This window comes from Meles meles, chromosome 9 (assembly GCF_922984935.1).
Source record: "Meles meles chromosome 9, mMelMel3.1 paternal haplotype, whole genome shotgun sequence".
Classification (NCBI taxonomy): Eukaryota; Metazoa; Chordata; class Mammalia; order Carnivora; family Mustelidae; genus Meles; species Meles meles.
The window spans coordinates 32695076-32712466 of NC_060074.1; the positions used below are offsets into that span (position 1 = coordinate 32695076).

The window sequence follows — 17391 nt, forward strand, 5'->3', positions numbered from 1 at the left end:
AGGCGCTTCTATGTGAAACATTTAAAAAATATTCAATACATACAATTTCATCAAGTTCCAGACCAAATTCAAAACATAATTCATCAAATTCTTCGTCAGCTGTAAAAAAAAAAAAAAGATTGCTAATTTTAATCTGCTCAGTTTAAATGATAGTATGTAAACTGCATTTTCTTAATAACTGTCCAATACCAAGCTAGTAATACCAGCTATCAGATAGCACCATTTTAAAACCAACACAAGGGACCAACACAAAACAAAAACCCTTGAAAGAAACAACTATTTGAGGGCTTATTCCTTTAATTTCAACTACAGAATTAGGTTACCTGCCATGGGAAACTCACATTTACTCAAAAAAACTTATTAGGTAGGTATCAACTGTAAAGTAGGCTCCAAAACACAGATCCAGCACAATGGGATAATGTCATGTAAGTCATAGTATTTAAAATTCTGAGGCCTGATAACAGGCTTTGGAGGCAGGCCAATCAAAATTTGAACTCCTGACTATTCCATATACTAGTTCTGAGAGCTTGGCACCTTATGTAAACTTCCTGATACCTAGGCCTGATCCATAAAGTAGCATTTTACAGCCATTTATTTTTAGCATGGAACGCTGGGAAAGATTTCAATGCCACTATGCAGGTAATGGACTTGCATAGCAATCCAAAACATAGTAGGTCTCCGATAATTATAGTTCTCGTCCTTGAAGTTATATTCTACTTTGCTACCTCATGCAGCATTTAGAGGAATTCCGTCATTATCAAAACCTGAACACAAACGGGGCGCCTGGGTGGCTCAGTGGGTTAAAGCCTCTGCCTTTGTTTCAGGTCATGATCCCAGGGTCCTGGGATCAAGCCCCGCATTGGGCTCTCTGCTCTGCAGGGAGCCTGCTTCCCCCTCTCTCCCTTTTATTTTTTTTTAAATAAATCTTTAAAAAAAAAAATTGAACACAAACCATGATTACTAGTATATTCTAGTGAAAAGATGGTCTTAAAATTCTGACCCTGGGGGCGGCTAGGTGGCTCAGTGGGTTAAAGCCTCTGCCTTCAGCTCAGGTCATGATCCCAGGGTCCTAAGATAAAGCCCCGCATCGGGCTCTCTGCTCACTGGGGAGCCTGCTTCTCTGCCTACTTGTGATCTCTGTCAAATAAATAAATAAAATGTTAAAAAAAAAAAAATCTAACCCTGGGCGCCTGGGTGGTTCAATTGGTTAAGCGACTGCCTTCGGCTGAGGTCATCATCCTGGAGTCCTGGGATTGAGTCCTACATCGGGCTCCCAGCTCCATGGGGAGCCTGCTTCACCCTCTGACCTTCTCCCCTCTCATGCTATCTCTCACTCTGTCTCTCTCTCAAATAAATAAATAGAATCTTTAAAAAAAAAAAAAATCTGACTCTGACAGTGGACTTTAATGTGACATTTAAAAGTGTTATCTACTATATGCCAGGAGCCATACTCAGTGCCAAGGCTACAAAAATAAAACAGTTCCTACTCTAATAAAGAAATCAGATGTGTAAATACAGCTATGTTAAGTGCAAGGTACAGAGGTGGCACAAAGAAAGTAATCAGCTCCACTTAGAGTCCGCTAAGGCTTCACACAAAGGCTCACTCAGTTCATCAGGCAGAGACTGTGGGGAATGAGACAACAGCATGGAAACTTCGGAAAGGTCAACAGGGATGAAGCATAAGGATAAGGTCAGAAAGAGACACAATGCAGCAAGCAGAAAGAACCCATATGCCAAGGGATGTGCTCAGGCAGTGGGGGTTACCCTGAAGGATTTACCACTGAGTAAAAGCATGATTAGATCTGCACTTCGAAGAATGGAGACAGAGTGGTGGATGGACTAGAGCAGGGAGGCTTCTGCAACAAACAGTACAGGGGAGGCACAGTGAAGACTTGACTGAAGGAGCAGCAGTGGGTACAAGGAAGGAAGAATGTGAGGAACGTCAAAAAGGCAGGATCTGTAAGGCTCAGTGACAGGATGGGAGGTGGGAATGGTGAGAGCAGGAAGAGTCTAGCACTCCCAGGTCTCCAGCGTAGGTCCGTTAACTAGGCCAGGAACAACAGATGTCCCCAGTGATCCCTGCTCTTGGTATTCACACCCTTGAGTAAACGGAGGTCTGAAGCAATCACAGGAGTGATCCTGGAAGCATATTCCTCAGCCAGCCAAGCCTTCAGATGATCAGATGACTGCAGGCCCAGCTGACAGCTAGCCTGCAACCTGGTCAGAGACCCAGAGCCAGAACCACCCAGCTAAGCTACTCCTCCGTTCCGCTCTCAAAAACTGAAATAATCACTTGTTTATACACTCCTGTGTGCAGGGGTAATTCGTCACGCAGCAACAGAGAATACAGACTTCAGTTCCTGGAAGTGGAGTGCTGTCCTAACAAAATACGGGGGGGGGGAGGCAGGAATGGCTTGAGAATCAGGAGGTGGTCTTTGAGCAAAATGTAAATCAAAACTTCAAATGCCTTGAAAAAGCTGTTACAAGAAGCCTCATGGTCTTTAATGGATGCAGGTAAGGACATGGAGGAAATTGAGGGAGTGTTACTGGAAACTGGAAAAGGGGAATCCTTTTTATATAAAGGCAGAAGTTTAGCAAGCAATGCTACAGCCCACTTATGCAGACTACTGAAAATGTATCTGTTCAACTAGGCGATGTAACTAAGATTCCCAACCAGTGCTACAAGTGTCGCCTGGTTTTTTCCTTGCTTTATACTGAGAGAAGAGACAAACTAAAGGCCATTAAAAGGAGCCACAACCTGATGGTTTTAAAAATTCTCAGCCTCCTAAGATGTAAAACAGGACTAAAATTTAGGAAGGACTTCTGAGCAGAGTAAATCCAAGGCACTGCCAGGAAAGCATGGTCCAAAAACAAAATCAAGGATATGATTATAAAATCTTAAGACTCAGAAAGATTAAAGCTACTATTCATTCGGATAAAAGGCACTATAAGTCAAGGGTGTGCCTCACAAATTCAGTTATACAAGAGAGTTTAATCATGGGCACTACCAGAAAAAGCCCAAGGTACAAAACACCTTATTTCAGAGATTTGTGAGTGACCTGGCTGTCCATTAATGAAATGGAAACTAGCAAAATTCAATGAAGACCCCCAGTGTTTTAGAGATACATAGGCAGAAACATTGTAAGCCTGAGCTGAAAGGGACAGAGGACAAAATGAAGTCTTCCAACAGCCAAAATTCTATTAGCAACTAACACACTGAAAAAACTAGTAACATGTAAAGTACCTGCTTTCTTTCACCCAAAAAAAAAAGGATCACTCAGTGAGTGTAGCCAAGAGCCTAGACGGTAGGGCTAAAAGCCACAGAGAACGATTCCAGGCCTTGAGACCTCATCAAGAAGGTCCAACATGTGCGAGCTCAATTTCAGAAGGGCCATGAACCAAGGACTCCTTTGTGTCTCCCACTTTCCTTTCTGAAAAGGAGTATGTATAGCAGTGTTCCTAAGCCTGTCTCACCACTGATGTTAGTTGTCGGTGAAGCAGATTGTGTGTCTCTTTAGTTTCTGAGACCAAGAGTAATTCTTTTTTTTTTTTTAAGATTTTTTTTTTATTTATTTAACAGAGAGAGAGATCACAAGTAGGCAGAGAGGCAGGCAGAGAGAGAGGAGGAAGCAGGCTCCCCGCGGAGCAGAGAGCCGAATGCAGGGCTCCATCCCAGGACCCTGAGATCATGACCTGAGCCAAAGGCAGCAGCTTACAGACCAAGAGTAATTCTATTCAAGCAGCTGTACTTACACAACTACACCTGAAAAGCCTCATCCACACCTGGACCTGATTTAGAGGAGATTCTGGATTATGAGATGCTGCTCTAATGGGATGACACTTCTGGAATTTTACATGTAAGAGGACCATGAATCATTGGGGGCCAGAGGGCAGACTGGAAGTCAGCCTCCCAAACTGCCTCCTGTTTTTCACACCTTATGCAGTTCCCTCCACACTGAATTGGTCTGTGTGACCTAAAGAAGATAGGAAGGGAAGGCATGTCACTTCTGAGATACTACTGAAAACTGTGCTTCTATCATTCTGAACTCAATTACCTGCTCTCTTGGGTCCTCTCATTCTGAGACAAACAAGCCACTATATTGCAAGCAGTCCTAGGAGAGGTCAAGGTGGGAGGCACTGAAGTCTCTGACCAAAAATGTGCAAGGAACAGAGACCTGCCAACAACCACTTGAGTGAACTTGGAATTAGATTTCAACCCCATTTAGAGCCTTGAGATGACTACAAACCTGGCACCTTTATGAAAAGGTAGAAAGAGATCCAGAGTCAGAACCACCCAACTAAGCCACTCCCCAATCCTGGACCCTCAGAAGCCATATAACAAACAATTGTTTTAAGCTGCTAAATTTAGGGGTAATTCATTATGCAGTAACAGACTGCAATCTGGTCAGTAACCATTTAGTTGTTAAAATATTGAATTTTGGGGCGCCTGGGTGGCTCAGTGGGTTAAAACCTCTGCCTTCGGCTCAGGTCATGATCCCAGGGTCCTGGGAACGAGCCCCGCATCAGGCTCTCTGCTCAGCGGAGAGCCTGCTTCCCACCTCTCTCTGCCTGCCTCTCTGCCTACCTGTGATCTCTGTCAAATAAATAAATAAATAATCTTTTTAAAAATAAATAAATAAATAAATAAAATAAAATATTGAATCTTTTGGGACGCCTGGGTGGCTCAGTGGGTTACAGCCTCTGTCTTTGGCTCAGGTCATGATCCCCGGTCCTGGGATCAAGAACTGCATTGGGCTCTTTGCTCAGCAGGGAGCCTGCTTCCCCCTCTCTCTCTCCGCCTGCCTCTGCCCACCTGTGATCTCTGCCTGTCAAATAAATAAAATCTTAAAAAAAATATTGAATCTTTCAATGAATTCTAATTATACAGTTTTACTCCTTTTAGCTGTATTTCATGTGCTTAGAAACAAGAACCAACAAAATTGCAATTAGTAATCCCAACAAAATGATGCACCAAAGTGCCTATATCTTAGCGGTTTGTAGGACATACACAGGTGGCTCTGACAGTACTATCAGCAATCAAGGCAGAGCAGGACCAGAACTGAACAGCAATAATCAGTTAACAAGAAAATGAACAAGAAAACACCTGAGGTGATAAAAAGGTAGACTGAGAGGGATGCCTGGGTGGCTTAGTCAGTTAAGTGTCTGCCTTCGGCTCAGATCGTGATCCCAGGGTCCTGAGATCAGTCCCACATCCAGCTCCTTGCTCAGGAGAGAGCCTGCTTCTGCCTGGCACTCCCCATACTCGCTCCCAAATAAATAAAATCTAAAAAAAAAAAAAAAAAAGACATTGCCAGATTCTTTGGCGGGGGGGGGGGGGTGGGGGGTGGGAGGGGGAGGTAGATGAAGAGAAAATTGCCCCAGAGAAGCAAAATGACTAAAACTAAAGCAGCCTGAGAAATATCCCTGGTAAGCAAAGAGATTGAAAGGGAAGGCAGGAAAGCATGGACTGGAAGAAACAATGGAGTTTAGGACAAAAAGCAAACCTTGGAGGGACTGAAGAAGGAATGCAGATACAAAAGAGTTAGTACAGAAAATAGAAAATTGGAAAATAGAGAGGAAGACTGATTAAGAGAGGGTAAGAAACGAGATGGACCCACACTACTTGGAAACTAGCAACTTTGTTCAACATGCTTTTCCAACTTTGACCTCAACCCAATTAAGTTCAAAGGTTTCAAGAACATGAAATATAAACTAATAAGCTATTTCTGACTGTCTTAAGTACATCTCAATAACATCAATCTTTCTGACTGATGTTTTTAGAGTCAGTAGCTGATGGGTACTTATGGGGGGGAATCAAGCTTGTCTGAAAGTTCTAACTTGAAAAAAGGGGAGGCAGCTAGAGAATATATTAAAACATCAGATGACAGTAGATAGATTATAAATCTCACCATTTTAAAAACCTAGAACAGGGGCACCTGGGTGTCTCAGCCAGTTAAATAACTCTGGATTTCAGCTCAGGTCATGATCTCTGGGTGGTGGGATACAGTCCTACAATGGACTCCATACTCAGCGGGGAGTCTGCTGGAATTTCTCTCCATCTCCCTCTACCCTCCCTTCCCATGTTTGTGCGCACACTCTCTCAAATAAATAAATCTTTAAAAAAAAATAAAAATTTTAAGAAAGTAAATAGGAACCTGGAGAATTTCTTACTTTCCCAGAAATAGATACTTGGATAGTAACTAATCACAGAGGTCTTGAACAAATATTTGTCCCATACCATCTTTTGCAATTCAGGCATATCATACACCATACACATACATCATACTCAGTATATGAGAATATGGTTTAGAAGAATGGGTTAAGGGGATGCCTGGGAGACTCAGTTGGTTAAGCATCTGCCTTCAGCTCAGGTCATGATGCCAGGGTCCTGAAATCCAGTCCCACATCGGGCTCCTTGCTCAGGAGGGAACCTGCTTCTCCCTCTGCCTGTTGCTCCCCCTGCTTATACTCATTCTCTCACAAATAAAATCTTAAAAAAAAAAAAGAAAAAGAAAAAAGAAACAACTTTTTTAAAAAAAGAGAATGGGTTAATATAAATACACACAAAAAAGTGTATAAAAAGTATTTTAAAAATTAGAAAGTATAGAGAATTAGAGTTTAATTCAGAGTTCAAGAGTATGACCTCTACTTTTAAGGAACAGGGCAGAACCCTAGGAGGAATACTTGAAGAATACATAGTACCTAAATTTACACCTTCAGAAACATTTTAAAAGCTAACTATTTTCAGGTAACACCTCATTCTAGGAAGGAGTACCTGTTAAACCGACTAGGGGTCTGTTATCATACTGAGCCCTAAAAACCAAAAATAGCTCTCACAAACCAGCTGCCACAGCCTTTATATAAGCTGATAACTATGAGAGGCAGATATCATTTCAACCGCTACATCCATATAGTCTCTGATAATTGTACTTAGTATTTCATCTTTTTTCTAAATGGGGATGTTTTTGGAACTGAAGGAGAGATGAAGTGTGTATGAGATGAAGACAGCCAACCCAGGAGACTCCTCGTCGTCATTCGGGTCTCAGCTCAGATGTTACTACGGCATCTAATGTTCTTCTTAGCACAGTATTTTTGTTTCCCTGATAGCCTTTAATGTAATCCAGAATCATTTTATTAATGTGCTGGGTAATCATCGTCTGCCTCCCTTATTAGAATGTGAACATGGCCCTCATGTGTCATGTGCACCGCTGTATTCCCAGAGCGCTTAGAAGAGTGCCTGGCTCATAACAGGAACCACTTATAAAACAGACATAATACCACCCCTTCCTGCTCCAACTTCTCCTTCCACTCCCTCATAAATGGAGTTTCTATAGCGTTCTTGTTGCACTCAACTAGCTGCCCTCAGGCTGCAACCCAGGAGTTCATTCCTACTCGATCCCCTGGCACCAAGCACGCGGCAGATGCTCCTTGGGAGATTGCTGAATGAATGACACGACGAACTGGACAGGCGCGAATGATGCAAAGACAGCCCTGGCACGTCTGGTTGCGAGAGATTACTTGAGCCCAGCCCCACTGACTGGCCAGCCAGCCAGCCAGCCATCCCGGTCTACACCAGGAGCATCCGAGGCCAAAACCTGACGGGCAACATGAACGTTACCACCACGAAGCCCTCTTGAGCGAGCTCCAGGTCTCTGAGGACAGGCACAGGCCAGGTAATGGGGCCGGCACTTACTGTACTTTCGACCCAGGGCTTGGAAGAGCAGATCTCGCTTCACGCTGACAGTCGGCATGGCGAGTCAGACCCCACTGCGCCTGTGCCGTGAACCGGCCGGCGCTCAGCTCCGGAGGCGCGTAGGACCCGGCACCGTTTACACGGGCTCTCTTAAATATTGCCAGCCTTCTTCTAATAGTTTCTGCCTCGTTTTTCTTCTGAAGGCAAGTACATTGCCACAGTTGAACTCTCTAAATCCATCTAGTTGTATGAATGACTTGAAGGCTAAGAAACGAGACAAAAATTGGGTAGAAAATGTGCTATGATTCGATAGGCAGTAGTAAGGACAGACTGCGAAGGCCCTCACGCGTCTAACCCTCCTGTGGGCGGGACCCACTAGTACGCGAGGCACAGGGGACAGCACGTAGAGGGGCGGGGTGGGGGGAGGTGCGTCTTTTCCGGGAGTTGGGGAGAAGGCAAGCGGGCACTTGGGGTCTGCGGTATCCTACGAGGAAACGTGTGCAAATATGAGCTGTGAAAGCCGGAGTAACCAACGGACCGCAGTTTGGATTTTATTCTTCGTGCTTACATTGTCTCCCTTGTCCCCTGTAAGTTTTATGCCTGGGTTGGAGCCGTGCAGCAGCCCCTTTTTAAGGAAGGTTTCTTTGGAGACTTTAGAAGAAATGGATACTCAGTGCTGTCTGCTGGCAGAGGCTGGGCTCAGTCCTCCGCCAGCATTAGCAAGTTTCCTATTTCTGGCAACCCTGAATGTAATGCGCTGAATGCCCCTCCACCCCGCCCAAGATAGTCAGGTCCTAAGCCCTGACCCCTATAAATTTTACCTCATGTGGAAACAGTCTTTGCAGGTTAATTTAAGGATCTGGAGTTGGAGGGATTATCTTGGATTATCAGGTGGATCCTGAATGCAATCACAGGCATTCTTTGAAGAGGGAGGCAGAAGGACATTGGACAGACAGAAGAGGGGCAGGCAGTATAACCAAGAAGGCACAGGCTGTAATGATGTAGCCACAAGTCAAGGAATGCCAGGGGCCACCTGAAACTGAAGAGGCAGTGAGGGATTCTCCCTCTGGCCTCTGAAGCAGACCTACACTGTTTACATACACTTTGATTTTGGCCAAGTGAAACGGATTTTGGACTTCGGGCCTCCCGACTGTGAGAGTAAACTCATTTTAACCCACCAAGTTTGTGATTATTTGTTGCGGGAAATACACCTACATAGGTGATCATTATTCCCATTTTACAGATGGTGAGACTGAGGCGCAAGCTGAGTCACTCAACTCTCCAGGCAGAGCTGAGGCAGTTTCATGGGGGGAGACCTGCCCTTAACCTTCCTCTACACAGTGAATGAGGGCCTCCAAAGCCATTCAGGTCGGGGGCAGTAGGTGGGTGGAACTTGAGCCTCTCTGACTACCATTCAAGCAGGTTTTTCACTACATTAGCTTCCCTCCATGACACAGGGAATCCCTCCCCAGTGCCCAACATAACAGATTGGCAGAGCCCCATCAATGGCAAACATCTCCAATGCCCAATAAAATCTTCTGCCAAATTGGTACTCATGTCCCAGTGAATAAAGGACTTCTTAAGTTTCTGCATGCTGACCTCCTCTGGGCATTCCAAAGTGTTCTGTCACCTCTGAACCTCACTTTCCTTATCTATAAAAGGGATAATATACACCTTAGAGAATTATCCTAAGGATACAAATCCTCATGAAAGATTAATACAGTTCTTACGTCTTAGGTGCTGGAAATCAAGCAGCTGTCAGGCATCTACCCTCCTAGTCGGTTTCCTGCTGGTCTCAAACCAGCAGGGCATTCTGGTTTTATCTCCCCATATCCCCCAATGCATCCACCCTGCTTTTCATCTTTGTACCTGCTCTGGTACTGAACGTTTAAAGGATTCTAATGGAAAAAAGAAAACTACATCGCTCATCACAAGTGTTCAGCTGACTGATAGGGAAGACATTCAGAAAATGTTGAGATAGTAGATCACAAAATGTAGGTAGGTATTGCTTTTGTCTAATGTTAGGGATGGCTGGAGAGCAAGAGATGGCAGCATTTCCTAGAAATGAAAGATGGGCTGGCCAATACACATAAAGTAAGTTCTTGCACTAGAAATTAGGGAAAAGCAAGTTAAAATCATAATGAAGTACATTTTCATACCTACCAGATGGGTAAAAACGTGAAAGTCTGACCCAAGCAAATGTTTGGCAAGAATCTGGAATAAAAATTGGTACAACCACTTTGGAAAATAGGGCCTTAATTAGAAAGGCAGAACATGTGCATACCTGACTACCGTTATACTCCCAAGAATATTCCCCAGAGAAACTTACCCATGTGCCCTGAAAGAGCAAATTAAAATGTTCATTATTAAAAAAAAACACACACAATCCAAACTGGAAACAACCCAATGTCCATCAATACTAGAATGCATAACTAGGATAAATACATACAACAAAACACCATGCAGCTGTGAAAATGAATGAACTACAGCTGATGTATAAACTTGGATAAGTCATAAAAACAGAATATTGAGGAAAAAAGTGAACCACAGAAGCATCTACACAGTGTGGTGTCAAGTATATAAAAACAAAAACCAGGTTAACCTAGAGAGTATATTGTTTAGGCATACATGAATAGATGGTAAAACTAAAGAAAATGGATTATAAAATATGGGAGTAATTAGTTCGGAGTGGAGTAGAATCCATGTAGCCTGGGAGCATTTCAAAATCATTTCAAAAATATTGGTAATGTTCTGGGGTTGCCTGGGTGGCTCAGTCAGTCAGGTGACTGCCTTTGGCTCAGGGTTCTAGGATTGAGCCCCTGATCAGCAGGTAGACTGCTTCTCCCTCTGTCCTCCCCCCTCCCTGCTCATAGTCTCTTTCTCCTCTCTCTCTCTCTCTTTCTCTCACATGTACTCTAATAAATAAAATCTTGAAAAAATACATTGGTAAGGTTCTGTTTTACCTAGCATACCTTCATGGGCATGTTTTAAGAAATTAAAAATGAAGGTAAGAAACAGATGAATGTGACACTTTTTGGGGTCGAGGGGGACAAATGCTTGGTGGCCTTTAAGAAAGCTATAGGAATAGTTGACTTTGGGTTTTTTTTTTTTCCAAGATATTTATTTATTTATTTATTTGACAAAGAGATCACAAGTAGGCAGAGAGGCAGGCAGAGAGAGAGGGGAAGCAGGCTCCCTGCTGAGCAGAGAACCCGTTGTGGGACTCGATCCTAGGACCCTGAGATCATGACCTGAGCTGAAGGCAGAGGCTTAACCCACTGAGCCACCCAGGCGCCCCTTGGTTGTTGTTGTTTTTTTTTTTAATGAAGATTTAAATAAAACGTTTTAGTATCATTTATAATTCTCTTGCTTTACAGATTCTGGGCTTTAGGTTACATTTTATACAGTCTTTCACTACCTCAAGATTGTTTTATAAAAATCACGTATGCTTCTTAAAGGGCTTAGAATTTTTTAAAAAATCTTAGATCTTGTTGAAATTTATTTAGGTTTCAGAGCAAGTGAGTAAACCAGCTTTATTTTGTTTTCAAACAGCAATCTAGTTAGCCCAACACAATTTGCTAAGATTTTTCTCCACAGATTTGAAATAAATTTAGAGTATTACATTTCTTTTTTAAATTTTAATCCAATTAGCCAACATATAGTGTATCATTAGTTTCAGATGTAGAGTTCAGTTATTCATCAGCTGCAAATAATACCCAGGGTTTATCAGTGTATACTATATTTCTATACATATTTAGGCCTACTAAATTTTCTATTTCATTACCAGTACCAAAGTTTTAGTTATTACAGCTTTCTTTTTTTTTTTAAGATTTTATTTATTTATTTGACAGAGATCACACACAAGTAGGCAGAGAGGAAGGCAGAGAGAGAGGAGGAAGCAGGCTCCTGGCTGAGCAGAGAGCCCAATGCAGCCCTCTATCCCAGGACCCTGAGATCATGACCTGAGCCGAAGGCAGAGGCTTATCCCACTGAGACACCTAGACACCAATTATTACAGCTTTATAATGCATTTTAATATTTGGAAGAATTAATGTATCATCAATATTAGAAGGTGAAGAAGGGTCAGTATTCTCCAGGCTGAGAAAGCACTTTCAGATGTAAAAACAAAGCTATCCATATATATATAAAAAATGCATTCTCTTTGATCCTGAAATTCCACTCTTGGAATTATTTTAAGAAAGTAAGCAGGTATTCTTCTGTTTGTGATATAAAACAATCTTGAAATAACCTAAATGTCCAACAATACAGGCTTGATTAAATAAAGTCTGATATTGCCATACAGTGGAATAGTGCAGGTCATTACAAATGATATTGGAGGGGTGGAGGACAGCCCCGTCCTAGGTGTGTGGAAGGGAGGGCTGTCTTTATGATAATCACCTGTGACCAACAAAGAATAACCAGTCCCTAAAAAGTAAGCCTCTGAAAGTGTTATCAGTAGAGATGTTAAAAGGATTTAAGTTTGCTGGTTAGCTTTCCATAAAAGACCAACCCAAAAGGCCTTCGTTGGCAACCCTGTTGGGACCCCTCTCACTCTTGAGAGCTTTTTCTGTATCTTCACTCAATAAAATTCACTTAATAAACTTTTATTGCTTTACCTAAAAAAAAAGAAAAGAAAAAAATGATTTTGGAGAACTATATTTTTTAACATGGAAAAAATTCTACATTAGATGAAAACAAGTTACTAAACAATAGGCTTAAAGCGATCAATTTGTTTTTTTTTTAAATGCATGTACATGAATGTGAATAAAATCAAAACAGCTGGCATGATATACACCGAAGTGTTAACTTTGTTACCTTTGTCTTTTATAGTTTTCTTCCTTTTTTTCAAACGTTTTCTTCCTTTTTTTTTTTTTTTTTTAGGATTTTATTCATTTATTTGACATAGAGAGAGAAGGAGAGAGACAGTGAGAAGGAACACACGCAGGGGGAGTGGGAGAAGGAGAAACAGGGTTCCCACCAGGCAGGGAGCCCGATGCAGGGCTTGATCCTGCCTGGGATCATGACCTGAGCCAAAGCAGATGCTTAACAACTGAGCCACCCAGGCCTCCCCTTATTCCTTAATATTTTTCTTAACCACGGTTATCTTTGGGTGGTGAGATTATTTCCTTCATTGTACCTTTTGTACTTAACAGAATTGTAATTATCAAGAATACTTCTGTTTTGAGGGGAAAACAACAAGGTTATTATAAAACACAATCATGTGTCATTCCCTGTCTATCAGACCGGTGTAGAAAATCCAGCTCTATCACGGCTATGTGAGATGGGATCCTGTGTAGACTTGGGCTCTCACGAATGTTTTTGCCTCTAAAATGGGTAGCACATAGTGAAAGTTTCTGAGATGATTGTACCACCTTCCTATAATGCTTTTGGGTTGGACAGCAACTGGTTAAGAGATGTTATGATGTCTGAAATCCTTCCAACATGGATCCTAAAGATGCAGCTGTGTCTAACCTTTCGCACTCCGGCAGCAGATAGTTTAAAGTGGCACGCCAAACACATCGTCCAACACATCCTCGAGTTCTTCATCCATAAAATGGAAACAGAACCTCAGCAGGTGGCTGAGTGAGGATAAAGTATTTGGAAACGATTTGAAACCGGCAGGTATTAGATATTTATACTCAAGGTAATAACTCAGTGATCTGAGATTATAAATTTGCTCTCATATTAAGCTTAGTAAAACTTGGGCTGATGCCTCCAGGAGGATGAGACAGGGCTGTAAGCTCAGGGAATAGATGATACAATTTACCATAACTGGCCTTGTTTTAACTGAAGTATATCCAAAACTGGTTCTGTTCTGGCTAAAACCTTGTATATCTTTCCTATAAATTTCCCGGACACTCATCCCTTTGCAGGTGACCCTAACTTTTAGGACATGACCAAAGTCCATCTTTCTTCTTGGGTTTCTTACTGATGGATCTATCTGGAACCAAGAAGGTCTGCTAGACCTGCCAAGAGTCAAGTTGATAGGTATCGACTTCCCAAATGTCAAACCAATGGCTGTTTTAAATTGTATTTTAAAAATAGACTTGATAGACACTTTTATAATTAGCCATCTCCTCATCCTTGAAATTCTCCTTTCTTAATTTTCCTGACTCCAGATTTCTCCATTTAGCTCCCTGGACTTTTTCTACTATGGCTATGTGAGAGACAATACACTGTAGTGGTAAGATTTCTCCAAGTTAGTAATAGATTAAAACCTTTTATTTACTGCTGACGGAGACTTTGGACCAATTACTGATTACTGAAAAACCTCAGTTCTTTGTGAAGTGAAGGTAATAATAAAATGCACACCACAGGTATGCTATGGGATGCTTATGCAAATTTTAAGAGTTCATGTTAGGTTTTGGTACTTGATACATACTAACTCTCACAGCCTCCTCTCCCTCCTGTACTACCTTTACCCTGCCTTCAGTGTAGGATACCCTCTGGAGTTATGTCTGGAGATCTTCTCCCCCAACAGTCTCAGCTTCCACCACTCCCTAACTGCAGGTGGTGCCCATTCTAACCTCCAACCCATCTCTCTCTTCTGTGCATATTTCATACCAACTTCTGAACATCTGGACGCGGATGTCCAACAGGCTGGCATGTTGACCTCAAAAACGGAACTTTCCTCTTATCCCTAAGCTTATCCTTCCTTGTGTGTTTCCTATCCTTTTCAAAGTCACCATCATCGGCCAAGTTACCCAGGCCTGACATATTTCACTTAACCCAACTTCTCCTTCATCACTCTCTTCTAATTGGTTATGATTGAGTAAACTTGGGACAATTCGCCCAGCGTGCCTTATTTCTCTCTGCACGAGGTAAACCTTTGAGTCACTATGCTAAAGCAATGGGACCCAGTATCCCACGCCAGTATACCAGGCGTAAACACCTGAACCAAGCTGGATCTTGGACCTGGGAACCTTGGACCGCAGGGAACTTGAGTTCCATTTTATTCAATGGTGGAAGCAGCAAGGTACAGGTCTGGAGTCATTGGTGGTCAGGTTTCCCACCGCTCAGAGAAACTAATCTGCAAAGAGATAAAACGATACTAACACCAAGAGAAAAGATAGTGGAGAGAAACCTGAAAGCATTTAAATGGGTGTTCTTAAGCCCAGCTGTCTCCCTCTTCCTCCTGAAATTTGGTTCCTCATCTGAATGAAGTTCAGATGGCTTAAACCTTAAAGTGTGAGAGGTGGAGGGTTACACCGGAGACTCAAGAGGTAAGCAGATGCCCTGTAATGTGGGGCTCAAACTACATTAAAGGGTTTGAACTTTATCTTAAGAACAACAAGAAGATGCTCGGCAGGGAGTCTGCTTCCCCCGCTGACCTCTCTCCTATCATGCTCTCTCTCTCATTCCCCAAAAAACCCCAACCAAACAACAACAAACAAACAAACAAAAAACACTGAGAAGAAATTCAAAGACTTCAAGCAGAGAAACAACATGATCAATGAAGTATTTTGGAAAAATCACTTTGGGTACATTATGGAGAAGGAATTAGGGGTGTCCATTCAGAGGGCAAAACTCAAGACAGAGAGACCAGTTAGGAGGCTGCAGTTATGGAGGGGAATAATGATAGCAGCCAGGACTGGGGAAATGGCATGTGTTTAGAGAAAACAAAAAGTAATAATAATAGACCGGAAGAATCAACAGGTCATATACCAAGTAGCCATAAACAACCAGAAAGATACAAACGCAAGTGCAAGCGAACCCATTGGATTGGACCTTCTTGGAAACTGGAAGAGGTGGAGTCTGTGCCATTATCTCCAAGGACACTGTTGTTGGGCACTGCTGACTGCCTCTTTGAAGAGCTGGTCCAGACCCCAGGTTGGTAGCAGTAGACCTTTCCAATCTCTTTCTCCTCATTCCTCCCTCACTTGGGTTGCTGGAACCTCAAATAGGTTTCCAGACCAAGTACGAATGGAAAGGTGGATGAGGGTCATGAGAAGAGAAATCATGGCAGCTACAAAGCCTTGGTATCTTGGGCAAGACTCTTGCAGCTTTGCCCAGAGCAAACATACTCGAGCCTTGTCAGACTGATAAAATAAGTTAATTGACAGGACAATAAGAAAACAAAGGGGCCAGAGCAAATTTCTTGAACTTAGTTCAAAAGAGTGTTGAAAACAGAACTTCTTGAAGGACATTCCATTGAAACCATCATTATGATGGTCTTCTGTTGACTTTAACTGGATCTGGCCACTCTCAGTGACTTACAGTAACCATGATGTTTGAGTTTCATGAATGTGTGGGTGTGTGTATAAGAGAGAGAAAGAGTATTTGCCTTTATGATGAACGCAACTTATGAAAACTGGCACAGTGACCTTTGTTCTAAACTATCCCCTCTGAGAACTCTCAATCTGGGAGGAATACCATTTCCTTTTCAACTAAAAGATGGGAACATATTAGCTTAGGCTACAGTAAAATGTCATGTTATGGCGAAACATTCCCTTCCTGTTAGTAGAAATTACCTGTCGTGAAATGTACCGGAAAAAAACTAAAACAAGGAAGTGATTTTAAAGTAGTCATTTCCACGCATAGGTTTTGTAACCTATGAGTCAATCTGAACCATCATCTTCTTATTTCTACACTGGAGCTGAGACCTAGAAAGAGGAACCATCCTCTGTTGGTGGAATCTCAGATCTCCAGTCTGGACAGTGTAGATTTCCTCTCCTCATGATCTCATCAGAACTTGCCACAGAGCAAGTGTTTGATATACTGTGGTTGAATTTTTGAAAATGTACGTATGTTTTATTTGCTCACAGGTAGTTAATGCCAAAGCCATAGTATGTGGTTGGTAAATATTTGTTGATTGAATGAATAACTAATCCCAACCCAAACTATGACACATTTGGTCCTCTGCATTCTTCAGTTCACTGTTCCATGACTTCTCCATTTCTTTTTTTTTTTTTAAAGATTTTATTTATTTATTTGACAGAGAGAGATCACAAGTAGGCAGAGAGGCAGGCAGAGAAAGTGAGAGGGAAGCAGGCTCCCTGCTGAGCAGAGAGCCCACTGCGGGACTCGATCCCAGGACCCTGAGATAATGACCTGAGCCGAAGGCAGTGGCTTAAACCACTGAGCCACCCAGGCGCCCCGACTTCTCCATTTCAATGACATTCCCTTCCTTCCTTGTGCTATCATTCAAGAAACAGCAGTTATGTGCTCGGACTCTGGAAACAAACTTCTTTCAAAACAAGACGGGGCACCTGGTGGCTCAGTGGGTTAAAGCCTCTGCCTTCGACTCAGGTCATTATCCCGGGATCCTGGGATGAGTTGGCATCAGGCTCTCTGCTCAGCAGGGATCCTGCTTCCCCCTCTCTCTCTACCTGCCTCTCTGCCTACTTGTGATCTCTGTCTGTCAAATAAATAAAAAAACTTAAAAAAAAACCCAGACATTTAGTTCTACTACTTAATAGGTGAACAATTCGTTTCACCTGTGTCTCGATTTCTCCATTGGTTAAGAATAATAAATACTACCTAGACTGGAGAGCTGCTGGGGGGTTTACATCAGACACAGAATGATAACGCATGAGCACAATACTTGCTAGGTGGTAAGCACTTAGTAATATTGACATATTTGTTTTTCTTTTAACTGCAACCACATTCAGACCTTGTACTTCTCCAAATTATAGGATACCCAGACACAAAAAAGACCAAAATAAGCTTCCAAACTGGGTTTTGCCAAACCCTACAAG

The 17391-nt window shown here is 42.4% G+C and overlaps 1 protein-coding gene across 2 annotated transcripts in view; it reads right to left on the reverse strand.

Annotated features, from left to right (window-relative positions):
• The window catches only part of FARSB (phenylalanyl-tRNA synthetase subunit beta), a 72563-nt gene extending 64783 nt beyond the window's left edge, over positions 1-7780 (reverse strand). Inside the window, exons 1-2 of one of the 2 annotated variants that reach the window (XM_046018876.1) lie at positions 7694-7780; positions 44-99 (exon numbers count right to left, since the gene is read on the reverse strand). In XM_046018876.1, coding sequence (XP_045874832.1) covers positions 44-99; positions 7694-7751 — 114 coding nt within the window. In that variant the 5' untranslated portion in view covers positions 7752-7780. The remainder of the gene's footprint in view (positions 1-43; positions 100-7693) is intronic. The other variant, XM_046018877.1, reaches the window with a different exon arrangement.
• Positions 7781-17391: the final 9611 nt, after the last annotated feature.